The sequence below is a fragment of the Odocoileus virginianus genome, chromosome 23, assembly GCF_023699985.2.
Source record: "Odocoileus virginianus isolate 20LAN1187 ecotype Illinois chromosome 23, Ovbor_1.2, whole genome shotgun sequence".
NCBI classification, from domain to species: domain Eukaryota; kingdom Metazoa; phylum Chordata; class Mammalia; order Artiodactyla; family Cervidae; genus Odocoileus; species Odocoileus virginianus.
The window spans coordinates 16,278,271-16,306,179 of NC_069696.1; the positions used below are offsets into that span (position 1 = coordinate 16,278,271).

Sequence of the window (27,909 nt, forward strand, 5' to 3'; positions counted from 1 at the left end):
CGGCAGTCCCCGGGCTGGGAGTACCCTTCCCACGGTGGGTGCTGCCAGCGGCCCCGCCAACCCTGTGCTGTGGTCTCTACCTGGAACCTCACACCCCACCTCCCACCTGCTGCTGCCCCACACCTGGTTGGCACCCACTGCGAGTGAGGCCCAGTCCAGGCGACCCCCATTACACCCGAGAACAGGGCAGTGGGGACGGTCAGGGCAAAGACCGGACTCTGGGAGAGGAAGAGACGGGCATTTGGAGCAGAGCTCCCGGCGCGGATGCAGTCAGGGTGCCATGCCCTGCCACCTCATGTTGCCCCTGAGCCCCAGAAAGCCCACACTCCTGGCATCGCCCCCAGGCCCATGGACTCTCACTTGACCAGGGGCCAGTGAGTCTGCACCCTGTCCTAGCCAGCCCCATCCCTCTGGATGCAGGATGGCTTCAGGGGGGAGGTCCCCCTCTGTACCCCTCCACAACACACCCCAGGTGGCGCCCGCCCTGCCTACCAGCCCCAGGGTTGCCTGAGGCCCGGGGGGAGCAGGCCCCAGGCAAGGCCCTGATGATGCCACTCCCCCCCCCCCCCCCACCCCCCACCCCCCACGCAGCAGCCCGGGTACAGGGGGAGTGGGTGGAGCAGACGCAGGCACGCGGTGTCGTTAGCTCTTTATAGACTCTCATTCTAGGAAGAGGGTGCCTGGGGCCAGCCGGCCGGGGCCAGCGCACAGACGGGCGGGGGAACTATTTACAGGCCCACCGCGAGGGCTGTACCGTGCTGCTCCCGGCGGGCACTCAGCCAGGCCTCCAGTGAGCAGGAGCTGGCGGGGCGGGGGACTGTACACGCGGGGGGGTGGGAGGGGCCTCAATACTGTCGAGGGCGGGGGGCTGTAAACATGGCCGGGGGGCCCTGCCCACCCCTAGTGGTCAGTAACATCGCAGGGCTGCGGGGCAGGGCCGCACTCAGGCGTCCGACAGGCAGCTCTGGATCTGGTCCACCCACTGCTGGGCCGACGGCACGTCCTGGGCACAGAAGTTGTAAACACGACGCGTCGTCTTCACCTGGGGACACAGGACGCTGACTCCACGGCTCCCCCAGGAACAGCCACCCCCACCCCCGCCCCCACTGCAGCTCACGTCAAAGAAAGCCTTCTCATCCACAGTCTTGGGGGCACCCATGGTGGGCGCGCCGGGTGCCACAGCCTCCACCTCGGCCAGGTCGATGACGCCCTTGCACTCCGTGTCCACGCGGTGGTCATAGTAGCGCAGCTGAGGGGGGCAGGAGTCAGGGCAGGGCGCCTTCAACTCCCCGCCCCGCCAGGGCACCGAACACTCACCTGGTGCTTCGTCTTGTCCAGCACGAACCAGCGGGCCTTCCAGGGCTTCATGAAGGCGCCCTTCTTGTACAGGGTGCCCTCGTAGGACCTGTGTTTGCAACAGGACCGGCCAGACCACCTCAGGGCCCGGCACCGATGCCTGCTCTCCACCCCCGCCAGGCCCGGCAGCAAGACCCAGGCGTCCGCCCCCAAGCCAACCCGAGCCCGGAGCCCTGGGTCCCTAGACATTCATTTGTGATGGCCCCCACCAGGGCCTCGGCAACAACGTCCCCCTCAGGGCAGGGCCTGACGAGCGGGCAGATCTCAAGACAACTGTGGCCAAGCGGCCCTTGGGCCCAGAAGTGGGGTGCGGCCCGCGGGGCCCCCGCCCCCGAGAGCCTGCATCAAACCCCACAGTCCCTTCCCTCTCTGGCCGAGGTCACCAGCTCCACATGCCAAAGACTAAGCCCACTTGCTTCTTCCCTGCACTGGTCAGCTCACGCTGAGGCCACCAGCAGGGCCTCACCCACCAACCCCTCTGCCCGAAAAATCCCAGGAAGACCCGCAAAGGCACCCGCGGCGCCCGCCCGGGAGCTGCCGCAGACCTGTTCTCACTCTCTGCCGTCTGGAACTGGCTGTAGAGGGTGCTGGTGCTGCGGCGGGCTGCCTGCCGCGAGCTGGACGCGGTGGAGCCGCTGCTCTGGTCGCTGTCCAGGCTGAGGCTCAGCGTGGAGCCCACGGGGCCCTCCTGCAGGTACACACCCAGCGAGCGGCGGTGGTGGGGCACGCTGGACACCAGCAGGGAGCTGGGGGTGCCCTGCGGGCAGGAGGGGCCCGTGTCAGGGGGGCCTCCCTGCCTCCAGGCCGCAGGCCCGCCCGCCCCCCACCCCCGCCCCGCTCACACGTCCATCTGGCCGGCCCTCGAGGCGCTGCGCTGCCTTCACCCGATCCCAGGCGTCCTTCCAGCGCTCGGGGGGTCGACCCAGCTCGGTCTCCAGACGCTGCATCTCCTGCCGGGGGGGAACCAGTGAACTAAAATCTTCTGCAGAAGGAAATACCCAGACTGGAACTCGTAGAGACAAGAGCATAGAAACCATAGAAAGGAGACAGTGAAAAGCTGCAACGAGTGTGTAGCTGCCATCCACGAGGAAAATGTGCAAGGGTGAGGGACTGGACAGTATCACTATTTGGAGAAAATGACTAAAAAAAGACATCAAAAATGTAATCAAAACACTACAAACCCCAAACAGGATAAGCTGAGCATACACACCCCAGGATATTAAGAAAATTAACATTTTCAGGGTATTATCAGAAAAACTTCTGAAAGAGAAAAATTCCAAAACCAGCCAGAAAAGAGAGACACACTATCTTCAAAACAGCAACAAGGCGCCGACTGGCGCACAGACATGTGGAGCCGCCCTCCAGCCGCCACCACCAGCGGCTAGCCACCAGTAGTTACCGGGCTGGACAGTGCAGGAGCCGCCTGCGGACTGAGGCCCGAGAGGGGCCAGGGGGTGGGGTGTAGGGCACCCAGGTCTGTGGGGGGCAGGGAGAGTGAGCAGGAGCTCGACCCTCCCCATACAGGACCCCCCCCCCAACCGCATCTCTGGCCAAGAGCAACCGCCATGTGTGCGGTAAGATCCCATGAGGCCTGGCAGAACAACCACTCAAAGCTGTGAGCTGCATCCGGACGCTGGAGGCCACACAGCTCGGAGACGCAGAATCCATGGGGACACCCTGCTGATGACACAGACGTTCCGCTGAAACCTGGAGAGATCATGTCCGTGGAGCCTGGAGGAAAGGCTTCTCTACAGCTGCTTAACAAAGCCTAAGAGCAACCCCTGAAAAGACCAAGCTGACCCACAAGGTCATTAACTGCCAGCAGGAAGAAAACCCATGACCCTGGAGGAAAACAGATCTGGATCCTCAACAGCGTCCAGCTCACAACAATTCTTAGACAAGCAAGAAGGCAGGGAGAGGAGAAGCGTCGTCAGAGGAAAGTGAAACAGACCCAGAAATGAACTAGATACTCAAGCAGCATATAAGAGGTTCAGAACAGTTTTAAGTACATTTAAGATTTCAAGATGAACATAATGGTTGAGAAGATGGGGAATCTCGAGAGAGAAAAAAACCATAAAGAAAATGGAAACTCTAGAGCTGAAAACTCTAATATCTAAAATAGAAAATTCATTAAATAAGCTTCAGAGCATTTTAAACATAAGGAAAAGAGCAGTGGACTTGAAAGCAGGGTAATAAAAATCATACATGATCTGCAGAGGAAAAACCCACAGAGCCTTAATGACCTATGGGGCAAGAAAGTCCCAGAAGAAATGAGGGAGTAATTATACAGGAAAAACTTTTTAAAGAAATAAAGGTCTAAAATCTAGTAAATTTGATTAAAACCACCATCGCACAACATCTAAGGCGCTTAAAGAGCTCTAAGCAGAACACATACACACACACAAAAGCCAACGTGATGGCCAAGCTGCGGATACTGGAGATGAAGAGAAGGGGCTCCCTGGTGGCCTAGTGCTGAAAAATCCAACCGCCGACACGGCAGACACAGGCCTGATCCCCTGGTCCGGGAAAGCCCCACACGCCCCAGAGCAACTGAGGCCAGGCACCGCAGCTGCCGAGCCTGTCTATGCTGCAGAGCCGAGCTCCGCAGCGAGGAGGGACGCTGCAGCGAGACGCCTGCACACCACGACTGGAGGAAAGCGCGCGCGACAGCGAAGACCCAGGACGGCCACCGAAAATGAACAGAATGAAGAGAAAACCTTAAGGTAGTCGGGGAAAGAGGGTGACATCACACACAATTCACAACGGTAAGAAGGAGCGTCACCACTCAGAAACATTGCCAGCAGAAGACACTGGAACAGCGCCTTTAACTGCCAGGGCTCAAAGTTGTGAACCTAGAATTCTGCATCCAAAGAAAACACCCTTTAAAAAAAGAAAGTCACAGAAAGAGCAATTAAGGAAACAATACCATTTACCACTGCATCAGAAAGAATAAAATACCTCAGAATAAACCTGCCTGAGGAGGCAAAAGACCTGTACGCAAAAAACTGTAAGACAGTGATGAAAGAAACTGAAGATGACATGGGGAAAGATGTACCGTGTTCTTGGACTGAAGAATCAATCCTGTTAACTCATTACTGACCGGGGAGGTGGGGAGGGGCGGGGGTTGCAGAAACTAATGCCTGTGGCCAGTGATTTTTATGTTGTGGCCAAAAACCAATCTGGTTATTCACATTTCGCAGGTTATTACAGAAAGTAGTTACACATGAGACACCAGTAAAGTCTTCTAAGTTTCGTGAAATGTTTTCAATTCACTCTTCTGAAGAAGCAAAGGAGCAAGTTCCAGTGCCCGAGTTCCATTTTCACTTCCCATCTCAGAATCAATCACTAAGGTTTTTTTGAAAAATTTTTTTTTGGCTTTCGTTGATCTAATATTCACATCATCTGAACAGAACTATATTCTGAAGAACTATCCTCTTCTGAGACATTAGTACATATATCACTTGGACAATCAAAGACAAAGCGTAAAATTCACTGAAAAATTCTTCACTCAAAATTTCACAAAGCATCAGTTTTGAAAATGTCACATTTATAATATACACAAGGTTGGGACAAAAGCCTAACAGCAAAACGTGAATGGCAGAACTTCCCTAAGAACCCACCTGCCAACGCACAGGGCGCGGGTTCGGTCCCTAGTCTAGAAGATCCCACTTACCACAACCTCAGAGCCACAACCACTGAGCCCCAAGCCGCAACTGCTGAAGCCCGTGTGCCTGGAGCCCCCGCTCCATACAGAAGCCACCGCAATGGGAAGCCTGCTCACTGCAAGGAAGAGCGGCCCCTACTCGCTACAAGCGAGCGGCGCAGCCAGAAAATAAAGCGAAACTTAAAAAATGAACAGAGGACCTAAATAGATATTTCTCCAAAGAAGACACATGTATGACCAATAGGCTCATGAAAAGATGCTCAATATCACTATTACCAATTATTAGAAAAATGCAAATCAAAACTATAGTAAGGTACCAACTCACACCAGTCAGAAAGGCCATCAGTGAAAAAGTCTACAACTAATAGATGCTGGCGAGGGTGCGGGGAAAGGGAGCCCGGCTCCACTGCTGGTGGGAATGAAAACTGGTGCAGCCGCTTTGGAGAACAGTACAGAGGGTCCTTGAAAACTGCAAGCAGAGCTGCCACGTGACCCTGAAATCCCACCCCCAGGCACACATCCAGAAGAGACAAAACCTCCAATTCGAAAAGATACGTGCACCCCAATATTCACTTCAGTACTGTTTGCAATAGCCAAGACATGGAAACCACGTAAATGTCCATCAACAGATGAACGGATAAAGGTATGGTACATATACACAGTGGAATACTCTTCAGCCATAAAAAGCATGAAGTGATGCCACCTGCAGCAACATGGACGGGCCTAGAGATCATCACAGTCAGTGAAGTTAAGTCAGAGAAGGAAAAATACCGTTTGATATCACTTAAATGAGGAACCTGAAAAATTAAATAAGTGAACTTATTTACAAAACAGAAACAGACTCACAGACATAGAAAACAAACATGGTTACCATCAAAGGGGATGAGGGGAAGGGACGAATTAGGACTCTGGGATTAACATACACACTTTATGTGTATAAAGTAGATAATCAAGGACCTGCCCAGCACAGGGAACCATGTTCAGTATCTTGTGAAAACCTATAATGGAAAAGACTCCACAATACATGCGCACACACACACACACACACATATATATGCTTCCCTGGTAGCTCAGACAGTCAAGAATCTGTCTGCGGTGCAGGAGACCCAGGTTCAATCCCTGGGTTGGGGAAATCCCCTGGAGAAGGGAATGGCAACCCGCTGCAGGATTCTTGCCTGGAGAATCCCACAGACAGAAGAGCCTGACGGGCTACAGTCCATGGGGTTGCACAGTCAGACACAACTGAGAGAATGACACTTTCATATATCAGTTCAGTCGCTCAGTCGTGTCCGACTCTTTGCGACCCCATGAATCGCAGCATGCCAGGCCTCCCTGTCCATCACCAACTCCCGCAGTTTACTCAAACTCATGTCTATCGAGTCGGTGATGCCATCCAGCCATCTCATCCTCTGTCGTCCCCTTCTCCTCCTGCCCCCAATCACTCCCAGCTCAGGGTCTTTTCCAATGAGTCAACTCTTCACATGGGGTGGCCAAAGTACTGGAGTTTCAGCTTCAGCATCAGTCCTTCTAATGAACATCCAGGACTGGTCTCCTTGCAGTCCAAGTGACTCTCAAGAGTCTTCTCCAACACCACAGTTCAAAAGCATCAATTTTTCAGCGCTCAGCTTTCTTCACATACATCAAAATCACTCTACTATACACCCGAAACACAACATTGTAAATTAATTGTACTTCAAAAAAAAGAAATAGTGGCAATAAAAAAACTAAAAAGGCACAATAATAGAGATTTTCAGGTGAAAAAAAAAAGCTTGGGGAATGTATCACTAGCAGATTTGATTTACAAGAAACATTAACAGCCTTCAGGGCCTTCCCTGGTGGTCCAGTGGTTAAGAAGCTGCCCTGCAGTGCAGAGGACACAGGTTCAATGCCTGCGCGGGGAGCTACGCGCCGCAGGGCAGCTAAGCCCACAGAGCCGAACAGATCACGTGCGTAAGTCAGTACTGAGCGGAGAAAAGCCCAGGCTGGAGGGAAGTGACACAACGCAGACCTACAAGGAAAGAATGAGAAATACTGGGCATGGCAAACAGGCTGTTCCCTTATCTAATTTCTTCAAAACAAAGCTGGCCACTTAAAATTAACATCATCCGCGCTGAGCGCTGACATCACAGATGAAAGTGAAATGGGCGACGACAGCAAAAGGACAGGAGCCGGCGGCTCCGTGGGGGGTCGGGGGCGTGGGCACAACTCAGTCCTGAAGATCTGCGGCTGCAGCCACCGACGGCCGCTACAAGGAACGCAAAAGATACAGCTCCAAAGCCAGGTAACTCTGACCACGTGGGGTAACAATGCTCAACTATCAGGAAAAATAACAAAAGCAAGAAGAGCAAACAAAGGACAGCAAGCAGGAAGTCAGACTTCACGCCAGTGTGAAAGTGTTAGCTGCCCAGCTGTGTCCACTCTTGGTGGTTCTCTGTCCATGGGATTCTGCAGACAAGAACACTGGAGTGGATAGCCGTCTCCTTCCCCAGGGGAATCTTCCTGAATCAGGGATCAAACCTGGGTCTCCTGCACTGCAGGCAGATTCTTTACCCTCTGAGCGACCAGAAAAGCCCATCACATCAATGACTAAGTGTAAATGCTTATGTATGGCAGAGGCTAACGCAGCACTGTAAAGCAATTATCCTCCACCTAGATGTTTTTACATCTAGATGTTTTTACAAAAATTAAGAGAAAAATTTGGACGTAAATAAACAAGTATAAATAGACTCAAAAGTCCAATGAAAAACAGAAACGGGTAAAAAGAAGACCTAACTACATGTGTACCAGAAGCTCCTCTTAACTGTAAAGACAGACCAGTCAGAAGTGAAGGCACCGCAGACAGAACACACCACACAGACGCTGGTCCAGGACACCACCGCCACGACCACAAGTAGCGCGGGGGAGAGGACAGTCTGCCCTGAGCCTGTGGGCCCCCTACACCCACAGAGCCAGGACCCGGGCTCCCCCAAACTCCGGATGGCAGGCGGTGCTGGTTCCTAACACGCGTTACAGCCTGCTGGCTCCTCACCGCTGCCCACCCTCCCCACAGGAAGAGATCTCCCGGACGTCACCCAGCCAAGGCCGGGGCGGGGAGGCTCCACCCACCGCACAGGCCCTTCTATTCCAGGGCACACCCGCCAGGTCTGGAAGGTAGAGGACAAGAGCGGCCTGAAAGTCCAACCCACGCTTCTCTGAAGAGCCACAAGGCAGCCGGAGCCCAGCGGGGTGGTGTCCACACCCAGGAAGGCGAGGGCAGGGGTCTACAGGGGACAAGGACAGGCCCCGCTAGCCCCTGGGGTGATTCCAAACCTTCCTGAGGCTGTGGGGTTCACACAGCCTCGGTCACCGCTGCCTGCAGACGGCAGTCAGGGCGGGCACTACAGGCCAACGTGAGGGGTGGGGGGACCCCACTCCCAGTCCCCGGGGCCGCACGCACCTCCAGGAGCCGGGAGATGGCATCGGGCTGCGCTCGGGGGCGGCTGTCATAGCAGGGCCACACCACCCGGCGCCTGCTCTGGGGGGCACCCCCATCTGGCCGCTCTTCCTCAGGCGGCTCGGGGGGCCCCTGCGCCAGCTCCCAGTCGTAGGGGGGGCCCTCGGCCAGCGTCTCCTCGGTGTAGAAGTCCCACACCTTCAGGTTGGACACGTTGCTGTAGGGCCGCAGGACCTGGGGGAGGGCCTGGCTTGAGCGCTGGGCCCGGCGGGGCCCGGCCACCCCGCCCGGGGCCCGGCTCACCTCCGCGTCCTCCGGCGCGTACATGTAGTTGTAGAACACGGGCGTCCGCTTGCTCAGCCGCTCCACGTACTCCCACACCGAGCGGCAGGCCTGCGGGGCCCGGCGCTCCCCCTTCTCCTCGTAAAGCAGCCCTGCGGGCGGTTGGGGGCACAGCGCCGGCCTGCTGACCACGCCCCTCCCGCAGGCCACACCCTCCACCTGCGGACCACGCCCCTCCTGCAGGCCACACCCCCACCAGCGGACCGCCCCCACCACCTCCCGTACCCACCCGCCCTGCCCCTGTACCCAGCTCAATGCGTTCATAGTCGGAGTCCAGCAGGAAGGTCCGGAAGCGGCGGGACACGTGATGGTAGCCAAGGAACTTGAGGTAGAAAGGACTGAACTCGAACTCCATGGGGAACTGCAGGTGGACCTGTGCGCAACCAGGGGTCAGCAGAGCGCAGTCAGCACGCACAGCCCCCAGCCGCCGCCACCCACTCACCTGGTGTACACAGTCCAGGAACTGCAGGAAGACTGGAGTGAAACCACTGCTCTGCCCAGCTAGGGTGTGGGCCCCGCGGTGGCTGAAGCGATGGCCGAAGGACAGCCACTCCTTCTCCACCAGCAGGCGGAAGCCCTCCAGGGTGCGGTAGAAGGGGTCTGAGAGCAGCTGCACCAGGGACACCACCTGAAAGCAGCACGGAGGGTCAGCAGGGCGTGGGGACCCCGCCCCCCGCGCACCAGAGTGGGGATGTCCCCGCCCCCTCACACCTGAGTGGGGATGTCCCTGCCCCCCCCCCGCCCCGAGCACCTGGGTGGTGATGTCCCAGCCGTCCTCCAGGCTGACCAGGACGGAGGAGCCCGAGTCCAGGAGCTCCACCACCAGCACCGACACCTGCAGCAGCTTGTGGATCTGCGGGGACCCGCACCCCTCAGCACCTCCCAGGGCCCCAGGACCCACACATCCACAAAAGAGGTGGTCATGCAGGCCAGCACCACGGGACAGACTGTGCCACAGGCCCAAAGTGTGCAGGGCTGCATCCCTCCTCCCGCCCACCGGTCAGCACCTGGGCCTGAAGAAGTGGCCCTCCCTGACACGCCCAGGCCCACCAGGACAGAACAGAGGGTGCCCACACGGCCGGGCCCTGGCCTCCACCCCTGTCCACCTCCCACAACTGGCAAACACCCATCACCTCCTCCCAAAGCCAATGAACAAGCCCAGACCCCACCCACTTGTGGCTCTAGATAACGGGGGGGGGGGGGGGGGGGGGTGCTGCAAGCACCCAGGTGGCCGCTGGACAGACCCTCCCCGTGGCTTCTGCACCTCCCTCCCGGTGCCGTCCCCCACAGGGGGGTCAGGGGAGGGGAGAGACCTGGATGAGCCACTCTGAGTCTTCCAGTGAGCGCAGAAAGGAGGCTGGACCAGGCTCGGTGGCAGGACAGCCAGGGACACAGGCCTTTAGCAGCTTCTTGAAGCTCGCCTTCACCTGCCGCGCCTCAAACACCTCAATGGGCACCAGCTCCCACTGCTGCAGGGGGTCTGGCCGCACACCCTGGAGGAGGCCAACCATAGTAAGGCGGGCCCAGACCTCATATCCCCACCTGACCCTGGGACCCCGTCCCAGTCACCTTCAGCTGGGCTTTGTCTCCAATGATATAGAGGGCTGCACGCTGGGGCCGCAAAAAGCCTGGGTCAGGAGGGGCCCCGTTGGCCTGGGGGGGGCCCACACCTGCTAGCCGGGAGCCCACATCAGTGCTGAGCCCACCGCTGCGCCCGCTGGCCCGGACGCTGCCCCATTTACCTGCACAGAGAAACCAGGTAAGCACCAGACTAGGGCAGGGGCACCACTTACCTAGGGCTGAGCTCCCAGGAAGGGCAAGGGCGGGACTTGGGGCATCAGGCTGTTAGTGCCCAGGGCTGTGGGGAGGGCTGGGTTACACCAGTCTGTCACATGGGGCCGTTAGTGCCAGATGTGGGGACGTTAGTGCCTGTGACCACTCAGTCCCATGGGGACCATCGGGGCCAGGTGCGGGGGGGCCGGCCTGAGGGGCCAGTACGGTACCTCGGGGCGCAGTCCGTCTGGAGGCCGAGGCCGCCATGGGGTTGGACAGCGTGGTGACCCTGGCTCTGGGGCTGGGCACTGGGGGTACAGCAGAAAGAAAGCTCAGGCCTGGCCCCAGGCCTGGGGGAGTGCCCAGCAAGCGGGAAACTATGGCCCAAGGAGACTGGGTACAGGGCTGAGTTGCCCCAAACCCCCAGGGGCCCCAGGGAGACAGAGACAGTGCAGGTCAGCACCAAGGCCCTCTGGGTCCCCAGGGCAAACCAGGGAACAGAGGACCGGACAGTACGTAGAGAGGGGAGGGAACAAGCAGGACCCTGGGCCTCCTCTGCACCCTCAGCCCATGGACGCTGCCAGGGCTGCTCAGGACGTGGCCACCCAGCATGCCTTGCCAGGCACACAGCAGCAGGAGGCAACCACGAACTGCAGCCAGAGCGGAGGCGGCCCCCAGCCTGGAGCCTTCGAGGCTGGTTCAATCCAGGACACATGCAGGCTCGAGGCTCATGGGCTGGACGTGCAGGGAGCTGGCAGGATGAGGCTCTGCACTGGTCTCTGGGTTCCAAAGCCAGCACCAAGTCCCGCCCGTCCTCTGAGTGGGGTGCGGGCCCCTGGAGGTGAGCATAAAGGCAGCCTACCACGCTGCAGGAAGAAGCACCATCACCCACAGCAAGGACACTGTCTCCATGACAGAGTCTAAACCAGAACCGTGCGTGGCTGAGGTACGCTGAGCCCCTGTACACCCCGGGCAATGAGGGGGTGGCCCGTGCCCAGAATTCGGGGGCACCAAGCAGCAGCACAAGCACCATCAGGGAGAACACAGGCACGAGGAGACGAGCGGTCCCGGGGAGAGGGCGCTCGCTGCCTGCGGGGGCCGCTCAGAACCTCTGGAGCAGACAGAAAGCAAGACAGCGCAACCACAACACGCGCTGAAGGACGGAAAACTAAAAACTAGAAAGCGACGCTCCCAGCACAGGAACGACATGGGTAAGGTACGTGCCCCTTCGGAAGGGTGGACGCCAAAGCTGGTCCTCCCCAGGTCGGCATCCCCCTTCGCCACCACGAGGACAGTGGGACCGCCCACTTCCACAGCCGACACAGGTCCTGTGCCACGCGGTGGGGGCCACTGACCACAAGGAGGGCTGCAGACATGGGCGGGGAGCTCAGAGGACGCAAGGGTGAGCGGCGGGAAGAATCAAGGAAGATGCTCAGGCTTCTGGAAGGCTGGGCCCACAGGTGGTGCCACCAGCCCGAGCCCACGTCTGGTGGCTAGAGCCACAGCAGAGGAGAACGCAGACAAGTCTGAAGGGAAGGAGGGACTCAGCAAGGCCTGAGTGACAAGTGAGCCCTGGTGTGATGCCTGCACCAGCCAGGGTAAGGGGGGCGCATCACAGAGAAACAACCCCCGAGTGACATCTGCCGACCGCACACACAACCGCCAGGACAGCTCCAGGTGTGCACAGGCCCTGGGTGGACACTGTCACCACGTCTGCTAAGGAACAGGCAGAGGCCAGCATCTGGGCCACACCAGGCCCAGGGTGGGCAGCTTCCCAGACCTTGTGCCTCCAGAGGGCAGATAAGCCCTCCAAGCACAGACTGCCAGGCCTCTGATCACCAAGCCCCAAGCACAGAGGCGCAATAGGGGTTACACGGCAGTTGGAGGCGGCCCAGGGGGCCGAGAGAACGAACCTGAAGGGGCCAGAGTATCACGAGGGTCCAGGAGGGGAGCTGGGGGGGAGAGGCGGGGGCAGGGAAGGGGAGGCTGTCACAGGGCCCCGACGAGGGGGACAGGGCGCAGGATGGGGCTGGGAGGGTAAGCGCAACGCAGAGGTGACTGCCTCAGAGCAAGGCCCCCAGGCGAGGCTGCTCCTGCCGGCACACACCGTTCCCCTGCCTGCAGGCCCTGGGGCCCTCCTATGGTCTGTCTAGAATCCTCTCTCAGTGCCAGGCACTCACGCAGCTCACCACCCCCAACAGCGTTCCCACCCCAGGACACCACACCATCCCCTCTCCACAGCATCACAAGCTCTTCCGCACCACTGAGCACCTGGACCCTGAGGGCGAGGGGCAGGGCCCGGGATGGTCCCTGGGTGCGTGCCCTGGGCCTGCTGCCTCCTCTGCAAACCCCCAAAGGAGTGGTCAGAGCAGGGCCTCCGGACACTTACCTGGTCCCACTACCCAGACACGGCCCCCTCACCGGCCTGCCCTCCACAAATGCCTTCCACTGCCCCCAAGTCCTCCCATCCAAGCACACTCACCATGGCTGCCCATGTGGGCGGAGGAGAAGCCGCTGAGCGTGTTGCGACCGGACGCGTCCGCGTAACGCGGCATGGAGCTGACCACAGCCTGCAGGTACTTCTCTTGCTCCAGGCTGCTGGAGTCGGCCTGGGACTGGCCTGGCGGGGGAGGCGGAGGTGGGGACGGGGCCCAGGGCCCTGGGGCGGGGCAAGGGTGATGGGGCGGGGTCAGGCGCTGGGGCAGGGCCATAGCCGGAGCAGGGCGCCTACCAGGAGAAGGCGCATTCTGGGCCTTGAAGAGACCGACGACACCCTTGCCGTGCAGGCCTCCAGAGCGCAGCAACACGGCCTTGGAGCGCCCGCTGCGCCAGCAGACCACCGGGAAGCGGTTCTGACGGTAGCAGCGGGAGACGCGCTGCAGAGCGTTGTCCTGGATGCTCTGGGGCACGATCAGCAGCCCAGGGTAGCTGCAAGGAGGCAGCAGCGGTGGGTGAAGCTGCCTCACCCTTGCCATCACCCTTGCAAAGCCGCCGTGGAGCCGCAGCCAGCACCCTGGGGCTGCGCCAGGGCTCACCTGCGGCAGATGGCATACATGCGGTTCACCGGGGAGATCCGGAAGGGCTCAGACTTGGCTCGGCTCAGGCTGCTGCTCAGTGTGCCCAGCCCCAGGCGCTGGTAGTCCCGGCAGCACGCCCGCTCCACCAGGCTGCTCATGGTCATGCGATCCGAGGGCTTCAGGGCCGAGGATGGTGTCAGCGTGCTGGGCTCCAGCTCCTCCGACACTGGGGCAGACCAGGTACACGGGGGTCGTCAGTCACAGACCGCCCAGGTCCCCCATCCTCCACGGGAAGGTCTTCATCCAGACCACCCAGGGCTCCCCCATCCCCACCAGAGATCTCGTCCTCTTGGTCCTCGGGGGACGGCTGGCCCCGATGCTCCCAGCTGGGGGGGTTATACTTCTTCCGAGTGACATACTGCCGCCCGATAGTCTTCTTGGCATTCTTCACCAAGTTCCTAGACAGGGTCCTGGGGAGGTGGGAGAGCACGGTCACAGAGATGAGATGAACAAGGGGACACACACACAGCATCCTGGCTTTTGGGCCCAGTTCCCTACCTGAAGGAAGGTCCCTTGTCCTTGGTGGCACGGGGCGGCCGGCCAGGGGTATGGGCAGAACCCAGGGTGAGTGCGAACGTGCCTCTGATGTCTGGTGGGTACCGCAGCTTGTGCAGCTGCTTGCGGAAGAGCTCGGCGCTGTCAGACCCCACCTCCTCGTCAAACGCCATCTTCAGCAGCTGTGGCAGACAGGAGGGCCTCAGAGGCTGGGTGGCCCGTGGGCCCGAGCCCAGCCACCAAGGCAGACAGGCCTCCGGGACACCCATGCTGCATCACTGGAAGACAAGTGTTTCTAACAGGGTGGGCGGGTGACAGCCCTATGGCCGACGGGCCCCGGAGAAGGCAGCTGGGTCTGCCACGGGACCATGAAGGTCAGCCTCGCCTCTGCGTCTGGAGACGGACACCCCCGAGGGAGCACCCCAAGGCACAGGGCTAACGGAGGGTCCGCTCCCCAAACCGCACGCAGATAGACTGACGACCCGATCTTTGCGTGCGTCCCCTCCGCACAGGTCTCAGTCAGGCGTGCCCATGCAGCACCCTCGACCCGGATCCCAGGGTCCAGCCTCACACGAGACGGACAGCCCCGACAACCAGCACGTGGCACGGGCAGAGGACCCTGAGCTAAGGCACAGCCGCTCCCACATAAAGTCAGGGTCACAAAGGGCTCAGCGCCAGCTTAACTTCCTGCCTGTGAGAACAGGATGAGGGGCCCTCAGACCCCTGCCCACCTGGAAGGTGCAGGAGCGCAGCTGCAGCCCGTCCTGCAGGAGCTGGTCCACAGGGGTCTGGACGCTGATGCGCTTCTCCTTGGTCAGTGCAGCCACCGGGAAGGAGCGGACCACCACCTGCTCCCCCACTTGGAACAGGCCGGGGGCAGAGTCAAGAGGGATGGGAGGGGAGGGGTCCCTGAGCCTCAAGGGACCAGAGCTGTGGGGCAGCCGGCGCAGGCGGGGAGGGGCAGACGACGGACTGTCTCCACAGACAACCCCACCCGAGACGGAGAGGGAGGAGCAAAGTCCCGCTCACCCAGGGACCTGGGAGGAGAAGGGAGGTGAGGCTGGGGTGGGCGGAGGCCCTGAGGCTCACCCAGGGGGTCGGTGGGCATCCCCGTGAAGATGACGCGGTACGTGGTGAGGAAGACGGCGCCCTCGGCTGGCAGCAGTGCGGGGCCACCCCCGGGGCCCCCCGCGCCTTCCTCTCGCCCGTCGGGCAACAGGTAGACGCGAAGGCCGTCCAGCACACACTCCTCTCCGGGCAGCAGGCGTGGCCGAAGCAGCTTGGGCTGTTTGGGGAGGGGAGCGGTGCCTCAGGACACGGTTGGGTCCTGGGCCCACCCCTCATGGCGCCCCCTCACCTTCTGGATGGGGGGCAGCCTCTTGCTCTCTCTGTGCACGGCCTCCAGGGTCTCGATGTGCATCTGGACAATGTCTGGGGGAGAGCAGTTCTCACGCCCTGGCCTGGGCCCGCCCACCCAAGGGGAGTGTTTCCAGGCCCAGAGCCCATACCTGGCACCATGACATGCAGCCCCTTGAGGTGGTCGCTGGTGACCCCACTCTCTGTGCAGACCTTGTCCACAAAGCGGTTGATGAAGCGGACCACAGCCCCGGCCACGTCACAGGCCTCCGCGTCCTCGAAGCCACTCTCCGTGTCGTAGCTCTCCGCCACGCTGCCCGCCATGCTGGCCAGGGAGGGCACAGTGGGTGCCAGCCCCGGCCTGAGGCCCCCACCGCCCGTTCCCGCCCCAGGCCAGGCCCCACCTGTTGGTAACGAGGCTGTTGCTGGCACTCTCGAGCTCGCCCAGCCCCGCGCGCTCCCGGAGCAGGCGACTCTTGCTGCTGTCCAGGGGCAGGAGCAGGTAGCTCATGCGGTTGGCGTAGTGGATGGCCTGGCTGAAGACGGTGCTCTCCTCCTTCTGCACCAGCTCCTGCTGCTTCTCTCGGCTCAGCGTGGGCCACAGTCGCCTCTGCTCAGAGGCCACGTCCAGGGCAGAGCGCTCGTCCCCCTGCAGGGGCGCCTCCCCTACCTGCCGCAGGGGCACAGGTGAGCGAGAGCCAGGCCCGCCCATCCCCCGGCCCAGGGAGCCCCCACACACCGAGAAGGGGTCTTGGTCCTCGGCAGGCTCCAGGTAGAGGGCCCGGATGTGGGTTTGCACGTCCCCATAGAACATGGCCTCCCAGAACTGCGGTGTGCTCCACACCACGTGCTCCTGCACGCAGCTGTATGCAAACTGCGTCACCCCTGGACTCAGCTTCTGCAGAGGCAAGTGGGAGTCAGCGGGGGCAGCTGGAGTGGGCGGGGGAAGACCCTGGCCACCCCAGCACTCACCCGGCAGAAGGCAGTGACCAGGGGCAGCAGAGCAGCCGCGACGCCGTGCTCATCCAGGGAGGTGCAGTCCTGCAGCAGGCCAGGGGTGTCGGAAACCTGCCCAGCGCCCCCCGGCACCGCCGCCAAGAGCAGCGCCTCCCGCCGTCCCGGAACTGTCTGCACCAGTTCCTAGGGCCGCGCGGAGGGTGAGGGCAGCAGACCTCTGCGCGCGGACTCTCCTAGGCCACCCGCACTGGCAGACCAGGGTCTCCCAGCTGTCACACTGCCAGAAGAGGCACCCTCACGGGCTGGCCGGGGAAGCCCTGCCCGCCCCCACCCGGCGGCATCCTCTCGCCAACAGTGTGAGGCCCGGCCTCACCTGCAGGCAGCAGTTCATCATGCGGACCACAAAGTCGAACTGCTGGTGGTCCAGGACGGCCCGGTTCTGCTGCACATGCAGGTGCAGCTCCTGGGCAAGGCAGCGGCGGGCCGCACGCCCCTTCAGGGCCCTCAGCACAGCTGGGAGCAGCTGCGGACAGAACCACAGGAATGAGGGTTCCAGCCTGCGGAGACCCCAGCTGTGCCCTGAGGGCCTGGCGGGAGGCACAGGGAAGGCCCGGCCCGGAGGTGGGGGCCGGACGCAGGCGCTCCGCTCAGAGCTGGCTGGAAGCCACCCAGGTCCGGGCTGCACCAGACACGGTGCTTCACTGCCCAAGAGAGCCTGACACTCCAGTGTAGCCAGCCCTGCCCACACGCTGCTCACAGCATGGCCAGCGTGCCGAGGTGCTCGGAGGGAGGCGGCCCCGCGGCCGGCCAGGCCCTGTGCCCAGAACACAGTGCCGGCAGACGGCTCAGCACCGCAGGCTCAGAAGGGCTGCACTCAGACTTCTGTTACTACCATTCTCTCTGAAATGATCAGGAACCCAGTGTTTAAAAAAAAAAAACAAAAAACACAGAAGTGTATAGATCTGCACTATAGGAGAGAGAGAGAAAGAAAAACCACTAAAACCCTTAGGACGTTCTGATACCTAAACGCTGAAGGAAATCCTATTGCAGGCCGCGTTCAGCCGCTCTGAGCTGGAACGAGGGGGACCCAGGCCTGGCTCCACCCGCCCTCTCACTGGCTTGGCTCCTGCCAGTGGCCCTCTGGGAGCCACTGCCCGGCACCCCCTCACCTTCTTGGCCTCCAGCATCTTCCCCTCGAACACATAGGAGATGCAGTTCCGGACCACCTCCAGCCGGCGCGCGCTGTTACCATGCAGTCCGCCACTCCGCTCCACAATGGCCGCTGGGGAGCAGACAGCACGCTCGCCTCTGACCTCACGCCCTCTCAGCCACACATGCCCCGCCCCCCAACCCCAGCTACGCACTCATGGGCGGCCCCGAGGGCACAGTGGTCCTCTTCTCGGCCTTCACAGCTGGGGGCGCGCCCTGCATCTTGGCCGCGGCCTGATCCACGATCCACTGCACCATGCCCTCGTCCAGCCGGGGGAAGGGCCGGGGTGCCCGCCGCAGGTGGCTGGCCTCTCCTGGCCGCTGCACCTTGTGCATAGCCACAGCAGGGTACGGGTTCTCCTGGGGGACACAGGCAGGGTGGGTGAGCGGCCCCGCTGGGGTGGCAGGATGGCCTCGCCAGACCAGCCCGCGGCTCGCGTCGCCTGTCTTACGTTCTTGTAGAGCTGCTCGGCCAGTTCCTTGACGTGACGCAGAACTCGCTGGGGGTGGTTCTCGTCTGCCCTCATCCGAGCGACTTCATGGGCCACCAACTGGGGACGGGGCAGAGTCAGGAGGGCTGGCTGGAGCAGGATTGAGGGGGGGGGCTCCTCCCAGCTGGGGTGGGGGTGCACCTCATCAAACAAGTCCGTAGGGCGGTAGGGGACCCCGCGCTCTGACACGAAGCCTGCGAAGGCCATGCCCTCCAGCACCTTCATCAGGAAATCATCCTCCACGAGCCCGCGCTGGCCCAGGAAAGCTGCCTGGGGTGCACAAAGAAGTCAGCCCTCGGGCACCCCTCTCGGCCCACCCGCGCCCCGCCTGGCGCCCACCTTATGAAAGCGGATGACGGGCTCCGGGTGGATGCGGACCATGTGCAGACACCAGCGGTAGCCTTGCAGGAGCTGAGCGAAGAGCCTCAGGAAGACGGCACGCAGCTCCTTGTCCTGGGACACACGCGTGGTGAGTGGCCGCCCGCCGCCGTGCCCACCCCCTCCCCCACACATATGCCACGTGCGTCCTCCAGGACTCAGTGGCTGGGGGCCCCCCCAAAGCTGCAGTGACGCCCACCTGCATCTTCAGGGAGGAAATGGACATCGTAGGTGGAGGGAAGGCAAGGTCGGCCAGCTCCAGCTCTGGATCCAGGACCTGTGGAGGCAGCAAGGACCGGGGTCGGCTGTACACCAGCCCCAGGCCCGGGCCCCTCTGCCCACCACGCGGCCCCGCTGCGGCCCCCACGGCCCCAACCCCATCTCACCATGCTCAGGATGCTGTGTGTCTGAGTCTGCAGGGGCTCAGGCAGGGGCGGAATGTGCACACACTCGGGGACAGTCACCGTACCGCCATCCAGATCAGCAACAACCACGTCCAGCTGTGCAGCAAAGGGAGCGAGAGGTCAGGGACCAGGGACCGCTCGGCAGGGCCCAGGCTCGACCCAGCCTGGAGCAGCAAGGCAGGCCCCGAGGAGGCCTCACCAGCTCCTGGGCCTCTGCCTGGAAGGCAGCATTGACTCCGATGATGAAGGGCGTGGGCGTGCTGAGCACCTCCAGGAGCTGCGCCGGCAGGATGGGCACGTAGGTGAAGCTGCAACAGGCCAGGGTTCAGTGCGGCCGCCCTGCAAGGGCTGGGGCGGGCAGAAGGGCTGTGGGCAATGCTAAGGGAGGCACCTGTATCTGAGAGGGAACAGCAGCGCCAGGAGTCCCCGGCAGGCGTCGGAGAGGCGCTGGTAGCTCCGGGACAGGAAGAGCACCTTGTGCTCGGTGAGCGCCGCACAGAACAGGGACAGCACGTTGGTGATGCCTGAGGGGGAGACGGGCTCAGCAGCCTGGCGTGCAGTGCAGCCTCGGCACTGGCCAGGCAGGCGGAGGCAGCGCCCTGCCGGGGGGGGGGGGGGGGGTTGGGGGGCTCGTGGGGGGCCAGGCTCACCCAGCTGGCGGAACAGCAGGGCCACGCTGCAGCGGCTGATGGGCAGCGAGTCGGTGAGCGGGGTCTGGATGACCTGTCGGTCCCCGGCGCCCAAAGAGATGGTTCTCTGCAGAGAGAGGGGCCAGGGCTCAGCTGCTCCGACCAGACCTGGGTCAGACCCAGGCTCTACAGCCTCAGGAGGGCCTAGGAGGCAGACAGACCCCCAGGTGGGACAGCAGGGACGGGCAGGGGCAAAGGCCAAGCCCGGCTTCTGCCGGCCCAAGCAGAGCTCCAGAGAAAACTTTGGGCCTCTGACCTGGGGGTGAGGATGGGGCCTAAGTGGGCAGAAGAAACAAAGAATCCGTACCACTCCATCCTCACCAGAGTCCAGCTGCACAGGACAGGCAGAGAGACACAGTTAGACACGCCCACACGCGGGGGCACAGACCGGGGGCACAGACCGGCCGACGCCGCCAGCCAGACACAGGCAGAGAGACACTGTTAGACACGCCCACACGTGGGGGCACAGACCGGCCGACGCCAACAACCAGACACAGGCAGGCCCGAGGAGCGTGCGGGCAGAGGACACACAGGTGCGGGTGGAGAGCTGGGCATGAGCTGGGACACGAGGCAGGCAGGGCCACGGGAGGTGGTGGCTGCCAGGGGCACTGAGACAGAGGGCGTCCGAGGCGGGGCGTTCCACCAGGCAGGACCCTGAGGGCCTCAGGCCCCACCCCGTTGCCTTGGACACGACGAGCGCCTGAGGCTGCATGCCCCCCAACCCACCTGCGAGCCCCCGGCCAGGGGGATGAGGCACGTCAGCAGGTTCCCAACCACGTTCTCCAGGCCCACGTTCAGACCCTCTACGTGGATGGTGTAGATGAGGCCGAGGCTGTTCTGCAAGGATCACAGGCTGGGGATGACGGTCCAGCCAGCGAGAGCACCCCACAGCCGACCTGGGGAGCCAGCTGCCCGCCTCACCCTGAACACCTCCACGTGATCCAGTCGTGACACCAACACCAGCGTCTTTGGAGCAAACAGCTGGTCAGGCGGGCCGGGCGCGGGGGGCGACAGTGCCCCCGAGCCCCCCTCATCGGCCTCCTCGTCCCGCGCAGTGGCGTCCCGGACACACAGCCCTTCCTGCGGACAGAAGCTGTCTGCCGGGGTCCAGGCGCGTCCCCAAGCCCAGTGGGGAGGGGGCGGGGGTCCAGGCGACGCAGACGGGCCTGGCCTGCTGGGAAGTGCAGCCTCCGCGGGGTGGGGACACCAGGAGCAGACACAGACAAAGAGAGACGCGCGCGGCGGGGGGCGTCCGCAGCCAGGGGCTGGCCCGCAGGCTGACCTGTGTGGGCTCCACAGGCTCCCAGAAGGTCAGGCAGGCGCAGTAGTGCCGCTCGGAGTTGATGTCGGTGAGGACAGCGACGAAGAAGGTGGGGGGGTTCCGCTCAGGACACAGCTGCCACCCGCTGGGCTGGCAGAACTGGGAGGGAGGGTGGGTCAGCAGGCAGCACCCTGGGCCCCCAGCCCTTGAGGGGCCTCAGGCTGGGCCCAGCAGCAGGGGGCAGCGAGCTCTGCAACCCGAGTGCCTTGCCTCCCGGAGCTCAGCACCCTGCCCACAGGAGGAAGGAAGAGCCCCCGGCCACTCCGTGTGGGCAAGGACCCTGGGACGTGGGACAGGGCCCCATCATGAGGGAGGGACGTGATGGGGGCTCCCCGCCCTCCAGGGCAGCGACATCGCCCTGTTCCCAGCAGGGCCGGGCACTGTGGGGGCCCTCCGCATCTGCCCCGCCGCCTCAGCACCCTCAGCCCTCAGCTCCAGACCCCGGGGCGCCCCACTCACCAGCTCGATGCCCTGGGGGAACGGGTTGTCCTCCCAGTCCTTCTCCGGGAAGCGCTGCAGGATCTGGCCCTGGCCTTCCCCACTCCCTGAAGACAGGTGTGGGGGTCAGGACACCGCCCAAGCCCCACACCCCCACACGACAGGAGCCTCGAGGGTGCAAGCGGAGACTTCTCACCCACCTGCCCTCACCTGGCACCAGACCAGCCCCCGCTCCCAGACCTACGGTTTCCCTAAAGACGATCACGTGAGGAGACGCTGCCGGGCCCTGGCTACGCAGAAAGAGAGAGCTGGTGGGACCTGCTGCAGGGAACCACTCAGTGCTCTGCCACGGCCTTCCCGGGAACAGAACCTATAGGACTGTCCCAGCGTTACTCGCTCAGTCGTGTCCGACTCTTTGCGACCCCATGGACTGTAGCCCGTCAGGCTCCACTGTCCATGGGATTCTCCAGGCAGCAACCCTGGAGTGACTGCCTTTCCCTTCTCCAGGGGATCTTCCCGACCCAGGGATGGAACCCGGGTCTCCTGCACTGCAGGCAGATTCCTTACCGTCTGAGTCACAGTGGATACATGAATAGTTAATTCACTTTCCTCCACAGCATAAACTTAATGCAACATTATATATTAACTATAATCCAATAAAATTTTAATGACCAGGAAATTTTAAAAAGTAAAACTATGAGAGCCTCAAAAAAAGAAAAAGAAAAAAAAAGAAAAAAGAGCTCAAGCGCCATGGCCCAAGGGACAGCAGTGAGGGGAGCTCAACACGCCCCCCCCTCAGCCCCTGGGCCCAGGTCCCGCCCCCCACATCTGCCCCCCCCAGTCAGAGCCCCCCCAGCCCCTGGCTCCAGGTCCTGCCCCCAACACCTGCTCCACCAGTCAGAGCCCCCCAGCCCCCCACCCCCAGAGAGCCAGCTCCAGAAGGGGAGAGCTGTTCCCGACTCCCCGGCCAGCCCCCAACTCAGGCCCTCGGCCCACGGCCCTGCCTCCCCTCACCCGCCAGCCCGACAAAGGTCTCACACTGGTGTGGGTGCCGGGGAAAGACTACCCGTGCCCACGGCCCCCGACTGCTGCGTGTTCCTGCTGCCTCAGAGGCAGACAGGACCAGCAAAGGTCCCAGAAGAAGGCCAGAGAGGGGTGGGGCTGGCAGAAAGGACACGAAGGCCTCCTGAGCCCTGCAGCTGCTGGGCACAGCTCTGCCCCCTGCCCACACAGGCCACCAGGCACACCAGCCAGGCACACACCACGTGGCTGTGTGCAGCCCCAGGCCCTGTGGACCAGGGGAAGGGCATGTCCCTGCACTCCCAGCCTCCTCGCTCCCACGTGTTCCCCAGAGACCCCCTCCATGCCCAAGTCACTGTTTCCAGTCCAGCCCACACGGGCAGGGCCAGCTGGAGACCCCTCCCTCCTGCCCACCCTCCACGGAGCCAAATCTGGAGGCCTGATTCAGGCCCAGTCGAGGAACCACTTCCCTCAGAGAACTCGAGGAGGATGAACAGGAGTCTCTGACCCAGCAAGGTGGCAGCTCAAGCAGGAAAGACAAAACCCCTCCACCTTCACATCCCACACTCCAGCAGGTCCCGCCCTCCCTCTGCTCAGACCAGCCTCCCGCAGAGGAGCAGGGGCAGAGGGAGGGCGGGACAGCCGAAGCGTGGGGCCTCTGCGGACCTGCGAGATGCGGTCCCACGTCCAGCCAGCCCGAACCTGAACGGACGCAGGAGCCTCAGACAGAACGGGTCTGGACCCAAGGACGCTGGCAAGCAGACCCCAGCGGGCAGGTGAGCGGGACTGCAGTCTCGAGCCTACCACCCTCCAGGAAGAAGGCCAGCAGCAGGTAGGCGGCTGCCGGCTGGGGACGGGGAAGGGCTGTGACTCTGACTCAAAACCTCAGCTTCCTGCTGCCCTCCCCTCCCCCCACTGACACCGAACGAGGTGGCAGACAAGCCAGGGTGGGGAGGACAGGTGTCTGCTGCTGCCACACCCACCCACCCCCACACACCCTGGCCCTTCAGGCCCCCCAAGGGCCGCCCTCTACAAGCCCAGGCTCGCGCGCCCTGCACGGGGCTCCTCCCCGTCCACGCCCCCAGGCCAGCTTGTCTGCAGCCCCAAACCGCACCCAGGGCTCACCCAGTTCTTGCCACGAGGCAGCAGGCAGAGGGAGGAGGGGGTGCGCAGCTGAGGACGGCAGCCTCTGCCCCCAGCACCCGCCCAGAGCCAGGGCAGCTGGACTGCAGAGGGCTGCTCCCCACGGCCTCCCCACAGGAGGCAGGCAGAGGAACGGGCCACCGGCCTCCCATAGCGCACCCATCATGCAGAGCGTCAACTCCTAGAGCAGGCACTGCCTCCAAAGAGCAGGATTCCTGGACCCGGAGCCCTCCCCTCCACCGACAGAGGTGAGGGGCAGCAGGGGCTGGGGCGCTGGCGAGGCAGTGAGCGGACCCCCGCCAGCCCCAAACCCCTCAGCCCAAAGAGCATCACCTCTTCAAGCCAGCTCTCTGAGCCCTGCCCAGGCACGGGGTCTGCAGCGGGACCCCAGGAGCCTCCCACCCCCACCACTGCCTGCTGGGGTTCCTGGGGCACCTGCCGGCCAGACACGCACTCCACCAGCAAGAAGCTACATCCTGCGCAGCGCTGCACCTGCGCCCCACAGCCCTCGGGCTAACCAGCCTCCAACCGACCACTCCTCCCACGCCCAACCCCTCCCACCCCACAGGCAGCTTCCAGAGCCCCACTCACACCAGGGCACGCTGTGGACCTCTCCTGACTCCCTCCCCCTTCTCCGAGACCCCAGGCCACACCTCCACTCTGTGCCAACAGGGGCCTGGCTGCAACCTGGCTGTGGGCCTGCCTTCGGGGCAGGGGGGTGGGGGGGTGTGGTCTCTGCCACAGCGCCCAGCACCCCCACCAACCCCAGCTCCTGAGGCCATGGAGGGGACCTCCAGCAGCTGAGTTCCTGCCCCATCATAACTGCCCCACGTCGGGTGGACAGGAGACAGGACCCCCCCCCCCCCCCGAGAACTAACCCAGCCAGCACGGCGGGGCATCACAGGGCCAGCCTCTAGGGGCCTGGAGGAAGGGCGCAGAGGCCCCCTGAGACGCAGTTGGCTCAACAGCTTCCTCCTGCAGCAAGCCACTCTCCGCACAGTCAGCCCCGCGGGGGGAGCACAGAGTGTGCGTCTGTCATCCCCAGCAACGCCGTCACCAGTGCCAGGCTCCGGTGCCCGGGCCAGCCCAGGCCGGCAAGTGCTGAGGGCAGAGGCAGCGGGAGGCGGGCAGCCCGCTTGGCCCCCGACTCAGCGCCCACGCCCGGAGACCAACCGGGCCATGGGAAAGACAGCAGCCTCCCACTGCTCCAGCCCCAGACCTCAGCAAGGGCCCCCCACCCCATGCCCCCACCCCCGAGGCCAGAGCGCAGGACTAGGCAGAGGGGCTGCAGCCTCTCCAACCTCCCAGGCAGACAAGCCTGACTCTGACCCAAGGCCTTGGACCCTTCGGGCTCCCAGCCCCGGCCAGCCCACACAGCTCCGACCTGCTCCAGAATGGGGCAGGGCCATGGGTGGGGAGAGGTGACTGGCTCAGCGCGGTCAGGAGTGAGGCCAGGGTGGGAGAGCCCTCTCCTCAGATGAGACCACCCTGGGCAGGAAATGGGCATTGGCGGGGGGGGCTCTCTGGCCCCCATGACGTACCCAGAGCTGGGCCAGGGTGTAAAATGTGCTAAACCCAGGGCCTCAGTGAGGAGCGCCCCCAACTCATCAGCAGAGGAGCCTGCAACCTCTGAGATGAATGGAAGGGTCCCACCCCAGCCCCTCCCTGCCCTGCTACCTACAGCCCTCTGCCAGGTAGTCCCAGGATGCTCCCTCAGGCAAGGAAGATGTCCAGATGCCAGCCAGGGACAAGACACCCACCACGCCTACTCTCTCCACTGAACCCAAAAGCCCCGGGACCCTGGCCTCGAGTCCGAGGCCTGCCAGCAGGCAGGGGTCCTCTACCTCCAGTAAAGGAGCCCACCACCATGAAGTGTCCACACATGTGCGGCCCAGCGTTAACAAGACACCCGTCACTTCCTGGAACTTCCTGTGTGAACGCGTCATGGGTGCATGCCCATCTCGTGCTCACGGCAGCCGGCAGGGAGGCCTCTGTGACTCATCCCATCACCAGAAGAGGAGACTGAGGCGCAGAGGCCGAAAGACTGGCCCGAGGTCACAGAGGCATCAAGAGGCAAGGCAGGAGCCTCAGGCCGTGCTCCTCTGCTTCAGCCATGGGCTTGTTCCTCACAGGATGGACCAGTCCTGCCAAAGCAGGCCCTGAGGCGAGGTGGCCGGTCAACAGCTGACCAGCTCCAATCCCGGAAGATAGTGGTTAGGGGGTTCCATGGCCCCCAGCCCTACTGCAGGGGACATCCTGAGGCTCACTCCTTCCTGTCACTCAGGGTGACAGGCACTGTGGCATCAGCCTTCTCCCCTGTCGTGCTCAGAGACCACATATCCCGCGGGTGCCCACCGCCAGCTTGTCCTGGAGCCCACCGAGGCCACCTCTCCTCCCCCTGACGTTCACTCCAGCTGCCGCCACCATCAGCATGCCGCCCCCAGCTTCTGCCTCCTCAGACCTCCCCACACGGCCCGCAGTGCCCTCAGCCCCAAGCCCACACTGCTTATGCAGTCCTGGGGCCCCCAAGTTGCGGCCGCACCTCAGCCAGCCCGGCCGCCCCAGACCCTGTGCACCCCCTGCTGCAGGTGGCACGGGCTTCTCGCTGCCCCCACCCCACGTGTCCTGGAGAAGATGGCTCTCCTGCTGGGCCTGTACAACACTGACAGCCTGCCACATGCAGGCTGCTGGGCGAGGACAACTGATCCTGGCCCAGAAGAGCGCCCTCCCTGAAGGGAGAGACGTGCTCAGGACCAAGGGTGTCGGTGGACAGGACAGGTAGAGAGCAGTGAGTGCTGTGCCAAAGGGCACTGAGGAGGGTGAGGGGCCCAGCAGGCGCAGGCTCGGCGAGACGCAAGGCAGGGAGGGTGACAGCGGCAGCCGGCACGTCAAGAAGCAGGGCAGACTGGGGGGTCCTGACCCCACCCTCAGGCTCAAGGCTCAGCCCCAATCTGACCACACAACACCGTCCCCAACACCCCCAAAACCATGCCTGCCCTCCTGTAGTTGAGGTCTGAGCCCACAGTGAGGCTCTGAGTTAGCTTGAATGCGAGTCCCACTCCCTCTGTAGCGGCTCAGACCATGCACTCAACCCCTCTGCACCGACTCCAGTGCACAGACGGGGGCAACAACAGGGAAGCCTCGTGGGCTGCTGGGAGGAGGAATCGCGCTCATGCACACAAAGGCCAATGCAGGGCCTGGCACACAGTGCACTCCCCAACGCGACGTCTCCACGGGCCGGTGCTGATGTCATCGTCAGGCTTTCTCCTACCCCCTGGGCTGAAGGGCTCTCAGACACAGGTGGTGACCCGAGACACAGACCGCCCCCTCCCCCCAGCCATGGGCACCAGTCACCAGGCCGAGCTCCCCCCCGGGGCTTGGCGGGCAGGTATGAGATGGGCAGGCCCTCTGCCAGAACACTCCCCTCTCCTCCCCACGGTTCCTCCCGAAGTCCTCCGAATTCCGGCTCCAACGCCGCCTCTTGAAGAAGCAGTCCCTCAGCCCCAACCCTGGCTGCAGGCCCCCAGGCTCCCGGGCCTGAGACGCGGCACAGGGGCCACAGGCTCCAGGCCAGAGGCCCCGGGGGTCAGAGAAGGGGCTTGCAGTTGACTAGGCGGCCCGTGCCCCTGGAGGCAGGGCCGCCCGGCGGTCGGCCCACGCGGAGGGAGCCCATCCCACCCGGCTGGGAGGCGCAGGCCGAGCCGTCCGGGGCCCTCCCGCCTCCCGGCGACGCCGAGGCGCGGCCAGGCCGCTTCTGCCCTGACGGCGGCCGGCGAGCTCGGTCCGCCCCGTCGCGCTGCGCGGCCCACGTCGGGGAGGCCGGCCCCCGTGACCCCCGACCCCGGGCGGCGGGCCCGGCGCAGAGAGTGCCCGGCGGGCCCGGGGCCACCCCGCCGCCCCTTCCTGACCCCCGGCTCTCAGCCCGCGGCCGCGCGCCGGCACTCACCGCGCGGGTGCGGCCCGAACGCCACCAGCACGAAGTAGTCCGCGAGCCGCGCCATGGCGAGGGGCGCGGGCGGGCTCCGCGGCTCGGGCACGCGAGGGCGGCGCGCTCATGGCCCGGCCCCGGCCCCGACCCGCGCACCCCGGACGTTCCGGGGTAGGTCCGCGGCGGCCACCAGGCTTCGCGCCGCCATCTTCCCAGCCCGCCGGCCCGCCCGGCCGTGCCGCGCGCTTGCGCGCCCTCGCGCCGCCCCCGGTGGGCGGGGTCCAGAGCGGCGCGCCCTCATTGGGCCGCGCTCAAGGGGCGGGGCTACGCGTCTCCCCGCCCCCAGTTGGTGACAGCCGCGGCGGCTCCGAGTCGCAGGCCAGCGCGGCTGGGGTTGGGAGCGTGCCCCGCGGCCGCGGCGCCCTCGCAGGGCGG

General features: G+C 63.3%; 1 protein-coding gene across 11 annotated transcripts; it reads right to left on the minus strand.

The window, feature by feature from the left end:
- Positions 1–637: 637 nt before the first annotated feature.
- Positions 638–27,722, minus strand: SBF1 (SET binding factor 1). 11 transcript variants are annotated; one of them, XM_070453576.1, is made up of 42 exons: positions 23,529–23,724; positions 21,405–21,490; positions 20,907–21,044; positions 20,546–20,704; positions 20,351–20,461; positions 19,932–19,955; positions 19,586–19,691; positions 19,327–19,459; positions 19,135–19,243; positions 18,918–19,031; positions 18,731–18,808; positions 18,493–18,606; positions 18,295–18,423; positions 18,115–18,213; positions 17,818–18,022; positions 17,623–17,735; positions 16,827–16,976; positions 16,469–16,537; positions 16,236–16,394; positions 15,901–16,166; positions 15,649–15,821; positions 15,498–15,571; positions 15,230–15,425; positions 14,872–14,999; positions 14,144–14,322; positions 13,919–14,055; positions 13,604–13,811; positions 13,300–13,496; positions 13,051–13,188; positions 10,799–10,876; positions 10,365–10,537; positions 10,109–10,288; positions 9,547–9,648; positions 9,238–9,423; positions 9,042–9,168; positions 8,757–8,887; positions 8,457–8,687; positions 2,199–2,306; positions 1,902–2,113; positions 1,318–1,405; positions 1,118–1,249; positions 638–1,042 (listed from the first exon to the last, which is right to left on the minus strand). In XM_070453576.1, the coding sequence occupies exons 1-42, from the start codon at positions 23,710–23,712 to the stop codon at positions 944–946; spliced, it is 5,823 nt and encodes a 1,940-aa protein (XP_070309677.1). In that variant the 5' UTR covers positions 23,713–23,724; the 3' UTR covers positions 638–943. The 11 variants fall into 11 exon arrangements, with proteins under 11 accessions (XP_070309677.1, XP_070309683.1, XP_070309678.1 ...); XM_070453582.1 differs by lacking the exons at positions 19,932–19,955; positions 23,529–23,724 and adding an exon at positions 27,493–27,721; XM_070453577.1 differs by lacking the exon at positions 19,932–19,955.
- Between the last annotated feature and the right edge of the window lie 187 nt (positions 27,723–27,909).

Bases quoted from the DNA above. Each gene is read 5' to 3' on its own strand.
- SBF1 (XM_070453575.1), bottom strand. From the start codon at position 23,712: ATGATGGGTGCGCTATGGGAGGCCGGTGGCCCGTTCCTCTGCCTGCCT. The intron at 13,812-13,918 runs GTGGGGATGGGG...GGTCTGCCCCAG, and splicing joins CCAAGAGGACGAGATCTCTG to TGTCGGAGGAGCTGGAGCCC. The intron at 13,497-13,603 runs GTGAGCCCTGGC...GCCTCCTTGCAG, and splicing joins ATGTATGCCATCTGCCGCAG to CTACCCTGGGCTGCTGATCG.